This window comes from Pseudopipra pipra, chromosome W (genome assembly GCF_036250125.1).
Source record: "Pseudopipra pipra isolate bDixPip1 chromosome W, bDixPip1.hap1, whole genome shotgun sequence".
NCBI lineage: Eukaryota > Metazoa > Chordata > Aves > Passeriformes > Pipridae > Pseudopipra > Pseudopipra pipra.
In genome coordinates, this window is record NC_087580.1 from 10,585,278 (window position 1) to 10,604,150 (window position 18,873).

The window sequence follows — 18,873 nt, forward strand, 5'->3', positions numbered from 1 at the left end:
AAAATACTTGATATTGCTTATTTTGGAATCAACAGATTCTCAGGGATCCCCAGTGCAAAAGGCAAACACTGCAAAGTAGAAACAAGAGCTTTAAACATGCAGAGTGGATGTGATTTCATGGTTTAGCATCTGTGCAGTAGAAGAGAGGCTTTTGGCACATAGGTGGGACAGATGTTTGCCAGAGGTCTGAGTGAGCTTGGAATTTCCCAGGAATGGGGTGAAATAGCCAACAGCCTCTTCAGAATCCTCTGTTCTGGTGAAAGAATTCTTTGTGAGTATTTGGCAAAGTAGAAATAAGACAACAAAATCTCTGAGGACTCTGAGTGAAATGTGAAACAGAAAAATCAGGGTGTGAGAATTGCTTGAAGGACGATCTCTGTGCTGTACAGGAAGAGTGCAGGAAATGAAAGGAGCAGAGAGGGAAGGACAGAACATTTTGTCCAGCCTGTGAAATTATCACACTTGGTTTTGCCATGTTCCTGTCCCGGCAGGATGAACTGAAATTCAGCATGGGAGCAGCAAATGAAACAGCAGTTACTGAGTTCATCCTAGAGGGTTTCCCAGGGCTTGATCAAAGCCTGCAGCTGTTTCTCTCTGTGATCCTTCTGCTCATGTACCTGACAACAGTGACAGGGAATGCAACCATCATTTTCCTCGTGTGTGTGGATCACCACCTGCAAACCCCCATGTACTTTTTCATTAGCAACCTGGCGTTCCTGGAAATCTAGTTTACATCCTCCACCAGCATTAAATTGTTTGCCATCCTGAGTTCTGATCAGAAAACCATCTCGCTGAGCAGCTGCTTTGCCCAATCCTATTTCTATTTCGCCCTGGGCTGCACAGAGTTTGTCCTGCTTGTTGTCATGTCCTTTGACCGCTGGGTTGCCATCTGCCACCCCCTGCACTACGCTGCCACCATGGAGCCTCAGCTCTGCCTCTGCCTGGTTGTTGCTGCCTGGCTCATCGGCTTCACCCTCCTGAGCTACCGCCTGCTCTTCCTCTCTCAGCTGTCCTTCTGTGGCTCCAACAGGATCCCCCATTTCCTTTGTGACAACTCCCCCTTATTCAAACTGTCCTGCTCTGACACCAGCCTGCTTTGGAAAATAGACTCTGTTTTCTTATCATGTGTCGTGCTGGGTTCCTTCTGTTTAACTCTGGCATTTTACATGTGCATCCTTTTCTGTATCCTGCAGCTTCCAGCAGCCTCTGGGAGGAAGAAAGCTTTTACCACCTGCTCTTCCCATCTCATCACCTTATCCATTGTATATGGGAGCTGCATTGCTCTCTACATGTGTCCTTCAGCAGATGTTTCCTTGAAGACCAACAGAATTGTAGCTTTGCTGAACACAGTCCTGTACCCATTCTTAAATCCCTTCATCTACAGCCTTAGGAACAAGGCTGTGATACTGGCACTGAACAAATCCATTGCCAGTACAATAACAAAGCTTTTCCCCTAATCATGATGCATTTCTGGACATAAATTCCAAGGATCTACTCTCATCTGTTAAACAATAGCAGGGCATATGTGTGTGACCTCCAAACACGGATGCCTCAGGAGATTTGTGCTCTTGTCAGCTTGTGTCAGGTTAAGGGATAAGAAGCTCATCTGCACACACAGACAGGGCACTAACAGTGGGAGGAGGAGTAACTCAGTTAATGCTCTGCCCTGGCTGCTCCATCACTGCAGGGCCATCAGCTCTCCAAGAATCCATCTCCAAACAGAGAGGGCACAGAGGAACAGTGGCAAGTGACAACCCAAATGACAGGCTCTGGGAAATGGACACCATGTCCCAGCTCTTTCCAGGGCTGCCCTGGGAGAGCCATCAGCCCTGTTGTCCAGGTCTGAAACCCCTCAGTCACAGGACTTGAGGGAAGTTGAGGGGAGGACCCCAACCAGTGCAGTCTGTTCTGTCTTCTCATTAAACTTAACTTCTTACTCCTGTGTGAGCCAATTCTCTCTGCAAGGGCTCGTGAGCATGGGGGTGTGAGTGCAGCAACTGGAGGAGGACCAGGGCACTGAACAGCCCACGTGTCAATAGTGCTGACAACGGAGTGACTGGAGCGACTGGACTGCAGGGTTCGTGTTGTGGGCGCCGTGCTGTCACGGGTGGGAGTGGAAGGCTTAGACAAAGTTATTAAAGAAGCCCTGCTGTTGAGTCACGAGGTACAGAAAGGATCCCCTTGCTTTCTAAATTCCTTCTCAGAGAGGAGCCCGAGTGTGGCTGGATCCAGTCTTAGCCTTGGGCTGTGTCAACAGTTTAAATTTAAGGAATTACAGAGGTGTGATTAAATCACTTTGTCTTGCAGGTTTTAACGATGGCAGATCAGATGTATTTGTATAAAATGAATTCTTTATTATGACAAATGAACAGACAAGTGAACAGATGAAAACTCTTAATCAGAATTATTTACTACACAGTGTAAAGACTAAAAACCTACTAGTAGGGTATAATACAGCATAAAGTAGTACAGTGCATTGTATCAAAGGAATTAAATTAAAACCAGCAAAAGAAACAAGCATTAAGAAGGGGTTGATATAAACCACCATATGAGATAGCAGGCAGATGTTTGGTGTTGGAAGTCCCATCATTGGAATGCTTTCATTCGAAGGAGTGGGAAACAGAACAAATCCAGCAGTTCCTGCTGTTTGTTATCAGTGTCACAGCCTGCATTAGCTTTTGGGGTGAGTTTCTCTTCCAAGGGTCAGGTGGCATTTGCTCTCTGTGTGTTATATGGGAGTGGCCCTTGGGAAAAGGGACATTGGTCTCTTTTCTTCCTTTTGTGTTAGTTGCAAGGCCCTGTTAGGACAGCTGGCTAATCCAGGGGTAAATAACCATGCTGCAATACTGGAAACATTGTCCTATAAATTTGCAGCTTTACCTGCAGCAGATTCATTGCTCACTGCACTGTCCAGGACAGTGGGTTCCTCTGTGTCCGGAGCTGTTTTATTCCCATACAGGGAATTTGGGAGTCTCCCCACAAAGCTTCCACAGCCACGTTGGGAGACAAAAGTCCTTCCCACTTCTGCTTGAGCAGTTTTTTGTCTCACGTCTGGATATACACCCAGTTTTCTGTCTGTTGAGGATATACTTGAACATCCAAGGTCATTAGAGAAGCTAAAATAACAAACTTATACAATGATAAGAGTGGTTCAGAATGTGGGAAATGTCCATGGGGAACTGATCCTGTGTTGGTGCCCATCAGAGTCCATAATCAGCCAGGATAATGGTCCTCGAGTGTCCATCAGACACAGGTACAGGGTCCCTTTGGTTCCATGTGGCCCCACAGTGTCACAATTAAACCCTTTTGTTCCATGAGGTTCCACAGTGTCACAATTGCCCTGATGATTCCATGAGGTTCCACAGTTTCCCAGGGTTCCTTTGGTTCCACGAGGTTCCACAGTGTCACAATGGCCCCTTGATTCCAAGAAGCCCTGCAATGTCACAATGGCCCCTTGATTCCATGAGGTTCCACAATGTGTCAGGGTTCCTTTGTCTCCATGAGGTTCCACAGTATCACAGGATCCCTTTGGTTCCACAAGGCCCCACAGTGTCACAATGGCCCCTTGGTTCCACAAGGCTCTGCAGCTGAAGCACTGAGGCCTGAACAACATCCCCTGAGCCAAAGTTAGTCTCTGGATGAACCTTCCAACCTAACGTAGCTCTGTGAACTTGTTTATTCAAGCACAGAAAAGCTGGACCCCCTCCCAGCAGAGATGGAGCTCTCCCCTACGAGTGGACGCCCTGGGTAGGATTTCCCTTCCCCAGGAGGGATTCTCCAACCCTTGGCTGTGACCGGGGCTCCCCTACTGCCGTGTGGGCCTGGCTGAGGGGAACGGATGAGGGGAACTGAGGATGCATCTTTTCTCATCACTCCAGGCACCCTTTGTAGGAACGATGAGGTGCATTACTGAGCTTATCCTTTTGTAATTCTTTGCTCTTTTGCTCTATGGAGAAATGACACACTTGTTCCTTAGAGTTGGTGTCTGTGTGTCTTGTGCTGTCCCTCTTCCCCTGGAGAAACAGGGTCCACTGTGACACTCCAAGGGCTCATGGAAGCCAAGTAATTTTGGGACAGTGTGGAACCCCATGGAATCAAGGGGCCATTGTGACATTTCAGAACCTCATGGAATCAAGGGATCATTGTGACATTTCAGAACCCCAGGGAATCCAGGGGCCACTGGGACTCTGCAGGGCCTTATGGAAGCAAAGGAACTCAGGGACTCTATGGAAAGTCATGGAGCCAAGGAGCCATTGTGACATTGGTGGGCCTCATGGAACCAAAGGAACCCTGAGATATTTTGGAACCTCTTGGAGTCAAGGGTCCATTGTGACACTGTAGGGCCTCATAGAAGCAAAGGAAAACTGGGCCATTGCAGAACCTCATGGAAGTAAGGGGCCATTTTGACATGGCAGGGCCTTTTGGAACCAAAGGAGCCCTGAGGCATTTCAGAAACTCATGGAACTAAGGGGATATTGTCACACTGCAGAGTCTTATGGAGCCAAAGGGCCCCTGGGAACCTCATGGAACAAAGGGAGCATTTGGACACTGAGGGGCCTCATGGAAGAGGGAAGCCCTGCAGAGAGACCTTGACAGATCAGAGGGCTGGGAATCACCAACCATAGGGAGTTCAACAGGGGGAAGTGTTGGATTCTGCCCCCAGGATGGGGCAACCACGGATGGACAGACAGAGCAGGGAATGAGAGGCTGGAGAGCAGTGCCAGGAAAGGGCCCTGGGGGTCCTGGTGGGTGGCCAGTTGGCCCTGAGTCAGCAGTGCCCTGGCAGCCAGGAGGGACAACCCTGTCCTGGGGGCATCAGGCCCAGCATGGCCAGCCAGGCCAGGGAGGGGATTGTCCTGCTCTGCTCTGCCCTGGGGCGGCCTCACCTGCACCATTGGGGCAGTCTGGGGGGACACGATAAAAGAAAGACATTGAGCCCTTAGAGATTTTCCAAGGGAGGCAACGAAGATGGGGAAGGACCTTGAGAGGTTCAGTTTCTAAATCAACAACACTTTCAAAGATCTGTTTATGAACGGACAGCAAGATCACAGAGGAGCAGCTCGTGGCTGGCGTGTGTAGGAGCCCAGGAGAGCAGGGGCTGATGTGAATGTGTCACACACCCACAGCCGGAGGGCTCTGGAGCCACCCAGGGACTGCTGGGGAAAGAGAGAGAACAAGGTGTGAGAGGAGCAGGGGCGGTTCGGAGATGGAGCAGTGCTTTCCTGGGACAAACATCCCTGTTCCAGTCCCTGCAGACACAACAACCAAGGAGCATCAGCACAGAAGCTCCTCTGGCGAGCGTGGGCAGCGCCTCCGGGACCCCCTTCCCTTCCCGCTCTTGTTTGGGGAGGGTCCGGTGGGATTTGGGGGTCCCGGGAGGGAACCGCGGGAGGAAGGGCTCATCTGACTTCCCTTCCCTTCACAGCCAACAGGGCGTCGTGGGGGTCCCAGGAGGCTGTGGGGGGTCATGAGGGACCCCCAAAACTCCCCAAAGTCCCCAAATCCCCTCAAAATCCGCTGCCCCCCCCCGCTCCCCTCAGTGCCACCACTTCCCGCCTCCTGCCTCTGCCGCCTCCCATTGGCAGCTGTGCCCGCCCATCACTGCACTCAGCCAATCACCACCCGGGAACGGGGCTGGGGGCGGTGCCTTGGAGCCACGCCATTTTAGCCTTTCTTTGACTAAAACTCCCGTCCTGCCCCGCGGCCCCTTTGAGCTCCGCCATTGTCACCTCAGTGCCCCCCAAGTGTCCCCAGGGCCCACTCGGGACCTCTAAATGCCCCCCCAACCCCTAAATGCCCCCACGTCGCTCCCCTCGAGCCTCCACGGTGCCCCTGCAACCCTTTCCTACCCCCTCATGGCTGGGCTTCGCGAACGAAGATTTAGGAAGGCTCTATCCACTTTTATTACAGGCACGCTGGTGGCTAATGAGGCCAATACGAGATAGACATATCCGATTGCAAAAGGCACAACAGAAAGACTCCTTAGGTGGTATATTCTGCAGGACACGATTCTTTCTGCGCTGTCTTTTCTCCTTGAGAGTGATCCTGTGAGCGTTCTCAAAGGGAGCAGCAGCGTTATAGATGGTGTGTCTCCAGACCTCCTGATTGGAGCCCAGAGTAGACCAGCGATGGAGATCAATATGGCCAAGGCTGAGATGTTGTTTCAGGCAGTCCTTGTATCTCCTCTTCGGGGCTCCTCTCTTGCGGCAGCCGGTGGCAAGTTCACCATAAAGCAGGACCTTCGGGAGGCGGTGGTTGGTCCTTCATCCTGGAGACGTGCCCTGCCCAGCTCAGCTGTGTTCTCAGCAACATGGCCTCAATACTTGTTCTAGAACAGACGTATTGGTCACATCATCTGACCAGGGGATGTTTAGGATTGTGTGGAGACAGCGTTGATGGAAGCGTTCAAGCAGTCGCAGGTGGTGGCGGTGGATGACCCATGATTCAGATCCATAGAAGAGAGTAGACAGCACTATGGCTCTGTAAACACTGATCTTGGTGCTTTTCTTCAGGTGTTTATTTTGCCAAACTCTTTGATGGAGCCTTCCAAAAGCTCTCGATGCCTTTGCTAACCTGTTGTCTGTCTCTCCGTCAATCTCACCGTCCGAGGAGATGAGGTCCCCCAGGTAATTAAACTGCTGGACTGATTTGAGCTCTGATTGGCCAATGGTGATGTGGGGGTGATGGGGGACTTCCTGCAGTGCAGGCTGATAGAAAACTTCAGTCTTCTTCAGGATGACTTCCAGCCCAAAGAGCTCAGCAGCCTCAGCGCAGCAGGATGTTAAACGCTGCAGAGCTGCCACTGTGTGAACCACGAGGGCGGCGGCGTCAGCGTAAAGCAGCTCCCGGACAAGATGGTTTAAGGTCTTGGTGTGGGCCTTCAGTCGCCTTAGGTTGAAAAGGCTTCCATGGGTACTATATGGGATGTACATACCATCCTGATCATCGAGCTCTGCTGTGGCTCTTTGGAGCATCCTGCTAAAAAAGATTGTGAAAAGGGTAGGAGGGAGAATGCAGCCTTGTTTCACACCATTCTTAATTAAAAAGGGCTCAGAAAGTGCATTGCCATATCTGACTTGGCCGTGCTGATCCTCATGGAGAGAGATGATCATTTTAAGGAACTTGGGGGGACAACCTAAACGTTCCAAAATCTGCCACAGACCTTTTCTGCTCACAGTATCAAAAGCCTTGGTGAGGTCGACAAAGGTTCCAGAGAGACCTTTGTTCTGTTCCCTGCACTTCTCTTGCAGTTGTCTGAGAACAAACCCCATGTCTGTGGTACTCCTGTTGGCTCTGAAACCACACTGGCTTTCAGGAAGAAGTTCTTCTGCTCTAGTGGGTATTAGTCTGTTCAAAAGTATTCTTGCCAGGATTTTGCCAGCAATGGAGAGCAGAGTAATCCCCCGGTAATTTGAGCAATCTGATTTAATTCCTTTCTTCTTATACAAGGAGACAATGTCTGCATCACGAAGGTCTGATGGTAGTTGGCCTAGTTCCCAACAGCACACCACAAACTCGTGAAATTTGGTATGGAGTGCAAGGCCCCCATGTTTCCAGACTTCGGGTGGAATTCCATCAACCCCAGCTGCCTTGCCAGTTTTCACCTGCTGTGTGGCCTTGAGGGTTTCTTCTAAAGTGGCAGCAGTGTCCAGTTCATACTTTACCGGTTGTTGTGTGACGGACTGAATTGCTGAGTCTTGAACTACACGGTTGGTACTGAAAAGAGTCTTGTCCTAGTTAGAACATCTGAGACCAGTCCATCATTGTATTGGGTGTAACCCAAAACTGTGTATTCTATAGCCTTCTATGCCATTTCCCAGAAATTGTTATCAATGAACCATTTACACCATCTGCCCATAGAGCCTGACTCCTCAGGCTATAAACTGGGTGTTAAGAGGCCTGTGAGATAGGAGGATGCTCTTGTCCTCACACCTTTTGTTGGAACTCCCTGCCCTGAGGAAAGTACTGGGCAAACTGGAGAATATATAATCTTGGAGTCTTGGAACTTTTTAACCACTTGTGGGATCCAGAGGAAGACTGCAGATCACCACTCTCGACTGGACTGCAACCACCACTCCTGACTGGACTGCAACCACCACTCTCGACTGGACTGCAACCACCACTTTTCAACCAGACTGCAACCATCACTCTCGACCAGACTGCAATCACCACTCTTGACCAGACTGCAATCACCACTCTTGACCAGACTGCACCAGCACTCTCACCAACAGGTTTTCCCCTCTTCTTTTACTTTGGACTCAGGGGGCCCAAAGAACACCACTCTGTTCATGCCCCAGGGTGCTGGGTTATACATTTGGGTTTTGTGGGTTAAAACCACTTGTTTGTCTGTATAATTGTACTTACTGTATTATTTTATTAAATTGTTATTCTGACTTATAATCTCTCTTTTGAGTTGAGTTCATTTCCCCTGCTGGTTTACCTTTAAACCAGCACAGCTCCTATTTCTCCCTTATTCCCTCCTTTCCCTTCTCATTGGTCTATGTTCCTGCCTGTCCTATGCTCCTCCCTGGTTTCTGGAACCTTCCCCTGCCACCCTATAAATAGGGGTGGCACACCCTAATAAAGTTGCAAGAGCTTTGAGCTACCACTCTGCATGAACTCCCGGCTGTCGCGTGTTCTTTCCCCTGCGACTGTGACAGATGGTGCCCAACTAGCGGGGCAGAGTGGTGGTTCTCTTACTCTAAGGGAACTCCTCTGCCTGCGCAGGGCACAGGCACCCTTGGAAGACAGGTGTTGCCCCGGCCTCAGGAGGAACATGCTAATTCTACACTTGTGCTGTACACATTAACTAAAAACAGAAGCAGGAAAGAAGACAGGTAATGCGACTGTAGTAAACATGTCACAGAAAAATCAGGATTGCAACTGAACACTTCATTCTCCAGGTGAAATGGTTCCCCACTGCTGTACATCCCAGATTCCTCACACACACAAAATGTTAAAACTTAAAATCCAGGATTCCCAGGACTCTACCCTGAGACTTTGTGTAGAGCTCGCTGGGTAATTCAGCTCTGTTCTGGGTTGCACTTTGGCTGCTGTTGCTTTCACTTGTTTGAAACTGGGCAGTGGATGGATCTGCCCTGGCACAGGAGGAACCAGCTCACAGGAGGGAGAAAAGCCCTAAAAATTGTCTCAGTCTTCTGGCAGCACGAGCACTTCCCAACACAGCGAGCCCAGGGAGTGCAGGGGGTGGGGGGCCAAGCTCAAGAGAAATGTAATGAGTGCCAGACTAATTTTGTTGATCAATGCTTCACCTGCTCAGGAGTTGTCTATGCATCTACATCAGTGCCCTCATCTTCTGATGCACTTTCTATCAGCACACCTGCAAAAGATTAAAGAGCCAAGAGGAAGTGAAAATTAAACACACACAGGAACTGGGTAGAGATCCAGCTACATCTGACTTTGTAGGTTCTGAAACTTGTGTTTTCAGATGTCTCGTGCCCTGTACAGAATCACGGAAACACAGACAAGGAGAGGTTGCAAGGGACCTCCAGAGATCATTTGGTCCAACTCAGATGGGACACCTGGAGCTGGATGGCCAGAACCTCCTCCAGGGATTTTGAATATCTCCAAGGATATCTCCACAATCTCTCTAGGAACTGGTCCCAGTGCTGAGTCACCCTCACAGTAATGAAGTTCTTCCTCGTGTTCAGGTGGAAATTGCTTTGTTTCCCTTTCTGCCCATTGCCTCCCATCCTATTACTCAGCACCACCCAGAAGAGCCTGGCTCCATCCTCCTGTCCCTTCAAACACTTGTGTCCACTGATGACGTCCCCTCTCAGACTTCTCTTCTCCAGACTAAACAGGCCCAGCTCCCTCAGCCTCTCCAGCCCCTGATCATCTCTGCAGCCTCAGCTGGACCCGCTGCAGGAGCTCCATGTTTCCCTTGTACTGAGGAACCCAGCACTGGACACAGCACTCCAGATGTGCCTCACCAGGGCTGCTCCTCCCTTGGCCTGCTGGCAAAGCTCTTCCGAAGGCAGCCCAGGCAGCCTTCTTGGCCTTCTTGGCCATTGCTGACCCTTGGCCAGCTCTCTGTCCACCAGAACCCCCAGGGCCTTCTCTGCACAGCTGCTTGCCAGAGGGTCAGCCCTGAGCCTGGACTGGTGCCTGCCCTTATTCCTGACCAGGTTCCTTGAATTGCTTGGATGGGTTGACTGCAGCAGGGCTGGGGAAAGAGCCCAGGCCCTGTGAGCCTTCCTAAGGCCTTGGCAAAGGCCTGAGGGGCAGGATGGGGGGTAGGGATCATCCCCCTCCACGTCTGCAGACAGCATCCGTGGGCCATGGGAGACAACCCTCTGTCACGAGGAAGGTGAGTGCGTGGGAGGACTGGGAGTGGACACCTTTAGCACCCATCGGGTCAGAGCTGTCCTCACTGCCCTCAAAGACAAGGGAGAGAAGAGGGGCCTTGACCCCCTGCAGGGAACACTTCAGCATGGAGCTGTTTCAGTGTCACGGATCACAAAAGCTGTTTGTTCCCCGTGTGCAGAGGCCCAGAGAAGTGGCCTTTAGTCACGGGATGGATTGTGGTGGTGATTCCCAGGACTGAAGGCAGCTTCTCTGGGCCTCTCCCCATGTCAGGGCCGTCCTTCTCCATCCCCTTTGAGGAGCTGTGCAGGACGAGCTCTCAGAGCGGTTTGCCTGTAGAGCAGCTTTGATGTTCAGAGAGATGGAAGTGCTTGGGAATGGCCCTGCTCACCTTGTTCCTTGTTCAGGTCTGCTCTAAACAGCAGAATATCACACTTACTGGACTCCTGCCCTTTTGGAGATCTTCACGCATAGCTTTCATTTCTTTGCAGAGCTGCTGAAGGGTCTCCTCCGTCCCGCATCCCTGAGCCTTTGAGGTATTTCCCTTCTCTGTCTTTTCTGTGAAAAAAGACAGGTGTCCGTGGGAGACTGACACTGCTCCCTTGAAGGGGAGACCACCAATCTGGGACATGGAGAGTGTTTTCTTTTCCAGGTTTTGTCTGTGGAAAGGAGTCTCAGCAGCACTGTGAGCCCTCAGAACCATGGGCTTGGAGCTCCTGTGCTGCTGGGGAGGAGCACTGACAGGAAGCCCCCTGCCCCCTCACTCCCCAAGGGCCTGGCCACGGGGGAGAGCCCAGGCCCTGCTGATTTCCAAGGGTTCCTTGAGGGAAGAACATTGCCCTGCCCCCATGCCAGCTGCAAAGAGCAGGGACAGACAAACAGCTGCCTTAGAACCTGGGCAGGATGGGAGCCAGCAGAGCCCAGGCTGTGCTGGGCAAAGCCACTGCCGGGGCAGCTCTGCACCCTGGGGGCCTGGACACCTGCCCTTGGGTGGGAAATACAGCAGAGCACTTCTGGAGGCCCTTGGAAGTGGGAATTTATGGACAGATGGGACTATTTGACCTCACTGTGCTGGGCCCTCATGCACAACAGGCCTTTGTCTCTTCTCTTTGTTCGGCAGGGTTTAGTTTCCAGGTAGTGTGGGCAAGTCCTGGCCCTCACCTGCACGCAAAGGCTTCTCCCTTTTGGGCCTGGAGGAAAGCCCAGGAGGAGATTCCTCCTTTAGCGGTGAAGGGAAGGAGAGGAAATCCCAGAAGTGCTGTGTTATGTCTTACAATCCTTACCAATTGTGAGGGATACCCTCTGCTAGAGCAGGACATGAGGTCAAAGAGGGACGTCCCTCTGACCAAAGTCACCCCACCCCAAAGGCCTCCTGCTGTGCACTGAAGGGGTTCTGCAGGTAACATTCTTGAGGGAGAGAACTCGACTGGCTTTGCTTCTCTCAGGGATAACACCTCACATCCCAGAGATTTCCAGGGATGAGCACAGGCACCAGGAATGGGATCAGCTCACTCACCTGCTTGGCTCCACATCTTTATTATGGCCCCTATGAACAGCTCTACAGCAACCGTAGCAACTGGACATCAGGGACACATGAAAATAAAACAAAAAGAGGACGTTTAAGAAGGAGCTTTCCCTGAGGAACTCCTGGAATGCATTGAGCAGGTTCTGGGGCAGAACACACCACCCAGCTGGCCCTGGAACCACAAGGTCCTGTGCACCAGGAGCCCGACAGCAGCGCTGGGGGGGCTCTGACCTTCGAGGCCACTCAGGCTCTCCTGGCCAAGAACCTGCCTCGGCTGCCACAGCATTCAGGCACCACACAGGTGCCTCAGCACAGTCCCACCAGAACAGAGACACCCCAAAGTGTGAGACACTCCTCCTCCACACTGCATGAGTGGAGAGGGACCTCCCAGGGCCCTTCATTGTCCCTTGGCCTTTTCATTTGGGCCTGTCTTCTCAAAGACTTTCAGATGACCACAGACAAGAGGAATGGGATCCAGCACACCAACTTATCAACCCAAATACTTCTCTTAGGACACTCTGCCACCAGCTCTCCATTTCTGCCCACTGGTTCAAACAGAAAGAAAAAGAAAAAAAGGAAACTTCACTAGGACTTTTCCCTCCAGATTTCAAGAATGCATGAAGGAGCTTTTTTGGGACACACATATCCCTTATACTGCTCAAACCTCTGATGTACTTGGGGTTTTTAAAATCACTTATTTCCCCTTCTATCACTGTCTAAACAGAAGAAACACAGCTCTTACCAACTGTTCGAATGACTCCCATGCTTCTTCTCTCCCAGGTCCTTTTCTCAGGGTTCACTCTACAATGCAAGGGAAAAGGGGAGCAAAATCTATGGGGTGGGCACAGGACTAGAGAAGAGAAGGCAGTTGAGAAGATCTGGGGGGGCAGCCAAGAGAGACAGGAGGCTGTGAACTGCCAACCCTTTGCCTTCCCTGGGGTTTGCTGGAACAAGGGCTGAGCCCTGCTGCTCCCCTATGATCCACCCCAGGGCCTTTGCTGGGCTTTATGAGAGCCAGGGACGAGCCTGCCTGGTGTGAATTTAGGAGGAGAATAACACTGATGACACACCCATGTTTTGGCTGTGCCTCAGCCGTGCTCACCCCAAGTCAAGGACCTTTCAGTTGCCCATGATCTGCCCGGGAGGAGCTGCACAAGAAACCAGGAGGGAGCACGGCCAGGACGGGTGACCCGAACGGGCCAGAGGGATATTCCAGAGCCCAGAACGTCATGTCCAGTACATGAACTGGGGGAGTTGACTGGGAGGTGCCTCCCAGGGACGGGCTGGGCATCGGTCAGTGGGTGCTGAGCAGTTCCCTTGTGCATCACTGGTTTTTCATGGCATTTATTCCTCTCAGTACTTTCCCTTTTCATTCCTGTTATTGCTATTACTATTGTTATGACTATTATTATTGTTATTAGATTTTACTTTATTTCAATTATTAAACTGTTCTTATCTCAACCCACCAGTTTTACTCCTTCTGATTCTCCTCTCCTATCACAGGGGTGGGGATGATGGGAGGGAGCAGCTGTGTGCTCCTTAGTTGTTGGATGGAGTTAAACCACAGCAGTTCTTTTTGGTGCCCAATGTGGGCCTCGAAGGGTTGAGATAACGACAGACCTGACCAGGGTGAGTTAAAACAAAGCTGCTCTAACCATTCATTTTATCAGTTTGATACTCACTGGCACCAGGGTGATTTCATTATTCAGTGCTGCTGCATTTGTTCTCAGAGTTGTGTTCTGTAAAACCTCACTTGGTCACTTTGTTGTACCTTTGATCCTGGCTTGTGATGGGATGGAATGGCTGGTCAGGAGACCAGAGGCTGCTCTGTTGACTCAGCATCTCACCCCCCCTGCACTGCCAGAGCCATCGACTGGGAACAATCAATGGTCACACCTTTTACCTGTTCTCCTTGGAGACACAACCTATGGGGAGACACCTTCCCACATATTCCCCTTCTTTTGCAGTCTAAGTACCACAGCACTTGGGAATTTTGAAAATCCTTCGGAATATCCTTGGCATGTTGAAACCAGGGTGGCCCTGTTCCCAGGAACCAGGGTGGCCTGTTCCCAGGAGTCAGGACATTGCTGGATGTTTTCAGATCTTGGTTAGGTTTAAGCAACTACTTGCAGGTACTCGAACTCCTGGAGAGGCACTGAGGCTACTCAGAGCCCAGTGACAGGCACTGCAGCTACTCAGACCCGAACGATGGGTGATGCAGCTGGACCAGAGAGCAACAGGGTCCCCTCTGAGCCTCCTCTTCTCCAGGCTGAGTGCCCCCAGCTCCCTCAGCCCTTCATAGGACTTGCACTCCAGACTCTTCCCCAGTTCCGTTCCCTTCTCTGGACACGCTTCAGTCCCTCAATGTCTCTCCTGCACTGAGGGGCCCAGAACTGGGCCCAGCACTGGAGGGGCCCCAGCAGGGCCCAGCACAGAGGGACAATCCCTGCCCTAAGGTCTGCTCTGGATGGGGGGCTGTGCTGTGTATTGCAAACCCTGATTCCACTAGCACTGCCCAGAGGGGCAGACTGCTCTGTGATAGGGGCAGACTGCTCTGTGCTACCTCCCATGATAGCAATCGATGAGGGATCTCTCCCAGTCCTTATTATAAGGAAAAACAGAGTGTTCTTGCAAAACTTGAAATAAAGTCATAATTAGCTTAGTAGTAGAGAGTGGAAAGTTAGTGGTTATGCAACCTTTGACCACAGGAAAACAGAGTTTGCCTGGGAACAGAAGAAGCGATCTGCTGCAGGGAGAGGATGGCCCCATTTTGAAGCACGTGTGTGACAGCCCCTATTTTGAAGGATGTGACAGCCCCCATTTTGAAGGATGTGACAGCCTCCATTTGAAGGATGTGACAGCCCCCATTTTGAAGGATGTGACAGCCCCCACAGTGAAAGGCACAGTTGGATAAAACAAAAAGGGAAGGGGAGGCCAGCGTGCAGTGGGGAGGGTGTAGCCGGGGCATGGGGGAGTCTGTAACCCCGGAGTACCTTGGCCAAAGGAGAAATGGGGAGGGATCTGCATGTTGGGTGAGATGGGATAAAAGGGGGGGGTGTCCCCTGTCCAGTGGAGAGACCTCACTGGGGTTTGTCCGGTGAACTCTCTCTTTTATTCCAATACAAGTTTTTCTTTAGTTTGCTGCTCTGTCCCCAGGTTAACCACGAGGCTCCCAACACCAGAATTTGGGGAATATTATCTCAGCCCATGACCCTTTTGCTGTATTTTCTCTCCCCTGTCCAGGTGTGGAGGGCAGTGATCAAGTGGCTTTGGGGGGTGCCTGGCACCCAGTCAGGGTCAACCCACCACACACCCATCTGGGGAGCTTTTGGGCTGAGTGACAGCAATTTAGGGAGCTCCTGCATTCAGAAATACCCATTATGGGATCTTTGAGGCTCAGAAAAAAAGGTGTAGGGAACTTCTGGGCTCAAACCCAGCAATTTCTGCTTTTTTAGGGGTTCAGAAACTCCCACTCAGGAGCTTTTGGTCTCAGATACTGCAAGTTTGGGATCTTTTGATCTCAGAAGCAGTTATTTAGGAAGTTTTGAGGCTCAGAACCATCCATTTAGGGAGCTTTTTGTGTCCCAAGTCCTGATTAAGAGAAATTTGGGGTTGAGAAACACCAATTTAAGGAGCATTTGACTCAAAAACACTCATTTAGGGAGATGTTGGCATTAGAATTTCTGTTTTAGGCAGTTATTGAGCTCAGAAATTTCCAGTTAGGGAAATTGAGCTCAGAAACATTACTGAGCTCAGAAATACCCACCTAGGGAGCTCTTGGGGCCTGAAACAGCAATTCAGGGTGCATTTGGGTCCAGAAACACTGATTTAGGGAGCCTTGGGGCTCAGAATACACCACTTTAGGGAACCTCAGGCCTAAGAAACCCCAATTTGGGGCGACTGAGGCTTAGAGAAACTGCTGTCGGGAGCTTTGGGTCAGGGAGAGCGATTTGGGGAGAGTTTTGGCTCAGAAAGAGTGACTGAAAGAGCTTCTGGACTGCAAAAGACCAATTCGAGCAGATTTCAGGCTCTGTAGCCCCCGCTTAGACGGCTCTGGAGCTCCAACCCAGCAATTTAGGGAGCTCTGGGTGCAGAAACATGAGCTGCGGGAGCAGCAGCAGCCCAGCAGGGCACAGGTGGGACGAGGGGCTGCACTTACCGGGTCGGGGTCGGGCACCGGCGACTCCGCAGCGGGAGGAGACGGCCCGGTGGCTGCACTCCCTGGGCTCACTGTGTTGGGAAGTGCTCGTGCTGCTGGAAGACTGAGATAATTTTTAGGGTGTTTCCACCTCCTGTGATTTCCTGCTGCACAATGGCAAATACACTGACTGCCTGGTTTCAACAGAGGGAGGAAACAGCAGCCGGAGTGCAACCCAGAGCAGAGCAGCTGAATTACCCAGCGAGCTCTACACAAAATCTCAGGGCAGAGTCCTGGGAATCCTGGATTTTAAGTGAATGAGCATTTCCAGCAGCAGCACATCTGGCCCTGGGTTCAGAACCAGAGCCTTGATCCCACAGGTGGAGGCCGAGCCCCAGCATAGGAAGACGAACCCCAACATGGACCCCCCGACCCCTGTCAGCATCTCTGGGGGGCAGTGTCCGTCGGCAGCTCTGGGGGGCAGGATCCGGGAATGGTGGCGGATCCCCGGAAGGGATGGGCAGGGAGTGGGACAGGCTGGGATGGCCTGGGATGGACCGGGACACCAGGACACATGGAGACCAGGACTGGGACCTACCAGGACCTGCTGGGAGCAGGATCAGAGCACACTGGGATCCACTGGGACCAGAACTGAGGCAACAGGGATTATACTGGGAGCTACTGGGACCAAAATGAGGGCTACTGGGAGTAACTGGGAGCATGCTGGAGGCCACATGGGATATATTGGGAGTGTCTGGGAGTCACTGGGATCGTACTGGTGGAAACTGAATCCTTCCTGGGGTAACTGGGAGTGACTGGGAATGACTACAACCATGCTGAGGGCAACTGGGACACACTGGGATTGTCTGTAACTATAGTGGGGATGACTGAGACCACTCTGGGGGCAACTGGGACCATGTAGGGGGCAACTGGGACCATGCTGGCAGCAACTGGGAGCAATTGTGAGTGACTGGATCTACAGTGGGGCAACTGGGATTCACTGGGACCATGCTGGGGGAAGACTGGGACCATACTTGGATTGGCTGGGATCAGACTGGGATCAGACTGGGATCACAGTGGGAGCAACTTGGCCCATGCTGAGGGCAACCGGGATCATATTGGGAGCAACTGGGAGTGACTAGGAGCATGTTGGGGGCAGTTGGGACAGGGAATGTCCGGAGACAGGGAATGTCGAGGGACAGGGAGTGGCCCGGGGACATGGAACAGTCCACGGACAGGGAATGGCCCCGGGATATGGAATGGCCTCAGGACACGGAAGGGCCCATGGAACATGGAACAGCTGAGGGACATGGAATGGCTGGTTCCTGCCCTGGATCCCACGGCCAGGAATGCTCGTTTTGCCCCTCGTGGGCAGCGAGGGGTGCTGGAGGGTCCCTGTGAACCCCCTGCCCCCAAGTCACTCCTGGCACCGCTCCGGGGCTCTGTCACCGATCGGTTGCTGCCCTGGGGCAGAGGGCTTGTTGCAGAGTTCGGGATTAAACCCAACAAACTCGGGCGGGGGGGCAGCCCTGGACACCAGGGCTTTGCTGCCACGGCTCTGCAGGGGCTTCCCACGGGGTCACGGCCTCCTTTGGGCAGCCCCCGCTCCGGCGGGGGCTCCTCCCCGGGCTGCAGGGGGGACTCTGCTCCATCCCGAACTCATCCACAGGTCACAGGCCCTTCAGCTCAGGTTCTCACGGAGCTCCAGCCGGTTCAGTGCAGCGGCGCTGCCCCGGTGTCCCGCCAGGCCGGGCACCTCGCCAGGGCTGTGACTCCTAAAGCAGCGGCTCCGGGCACCTCGCCAGGGCTGTGACTCCTGAAACAGCGGCTCCGGGCACATCGCCGGGGCTGTTTCTCGCAAAGCGCGTGGCTTTGAGGAAAGGGAGGTGGGATCTCGTTCAAAGTGCAAGGGGCTCCGGGCACTCGCTGAGGCGGCGGCGGAGCTCGGACGCGGCCCCGGCGCGGTGGGACCCGCTCGGCCCTGCCGGGGCTCGGGGAGGCGCCGCGGGGAGCGGGCTCTGGCGGGCTCGGACCCCCGGGTCCCCTCCCCCGGGGCCGCTGAGGGAGCGGCTGCCCACGGGCTCCTCCTCCCCGCTGAGCCCCCGGCGGGCTCGGAAGCAGCCGCTGCCGCAGCAGCGCTGCCTCGTCCGGTTCCTCTCGGGAGGAGAGATGTGGCTGCCTTACAGCAGGGCAGCGTTCCCGGCCAGCCAGGAGCGAGCTTAGAGCCACCTGGGCTGGAGGGAGGTGTTCCTGGGCTGCAAAGTGCCTGGGCAGGGGCTGCTGGGCACAATCCTGAGCACCCTCGGGGCTGCTGGTTCCTCCTCCTTGGGAGGCTGAGCCCGTTCTGCAGCTGCCCTGGGCCAGGAGCTTCCAGGCGATGGCACTTACATGTCACGACAGGGACACGACCGGGAGCTGGTCCGCAGCAGCTGTAGAGTCAGAGGGGCCGGGCCTGGTCCTGAGCTCCCCCTTGTCTCCCCAGGTGCTGCCGCAGCGTCAGCGGGAGCAGGGACAGGGCAGGACTGAGCTGGCATCGCCCTCCTGAGCCCGGGTGTCCCACAGGGCCGGGTCCAGCTGTGCTCTCTCTTCACGGCCCATTCCATCTGCCCTGACAGTGGGGGTAAACTGCAGCCAAGGCTGAGCTGAACGAGGCTTTGTCACCACTTCTGATGCTTTGGGCACAAGATCTGGTGTGTCGTGGGCAGGGAGATGGCACTTGTTACCCTGTAGTGAGTCAAGGGGAGGAGAGTGAATTCTGCTCCGTTGATGGGATTGCAGAGGATCCCTTGGGTTCCCAGGCCGGATGGACCAGGGTGGTGGTTGTGGGCCAGACTGGGGGAGTGGGGGCTGGGCTGGACCAGGACGAAGCAAGTTTGGATTTGAG

General features: G+C 53.0%; 1 protein-coding gene and 1 pseudogene across 3 annotated transcripts in view; one reads left to right on the forward strand and one right to left on the reverse strand.

Moving 5' to 3' along the window:
* The window catches only part of LOC135406068 (uncharacterized), a 361,545-nt gene that overhangs the window by 28,098 nt on the left and 314,574 nt on the right, over nt 1–18,873 (reverse strand). For 2 of the 3 annotated variants that reach the window (XM_064640621.1, XM_064640623.1), the window contains one exon: nt 12,594–12,652. In XM_064640621.1, the coding sequence (XP_064496691.1) occupies nt 12,594–12,652 (59 nt within the window). Of the gene's footprint in view, nt 1–12,593; nt 12,653–18,377; nt 18,539–18,873 lie in introns of those variants that run through there. The other variant, XM_064640620.1, reaches the window with a different exon arrangement.
* On the forward strand, nt 392–1,457 carry LOC135406098 (olfactory receptor 6C3-like; annotated as a pseudogene).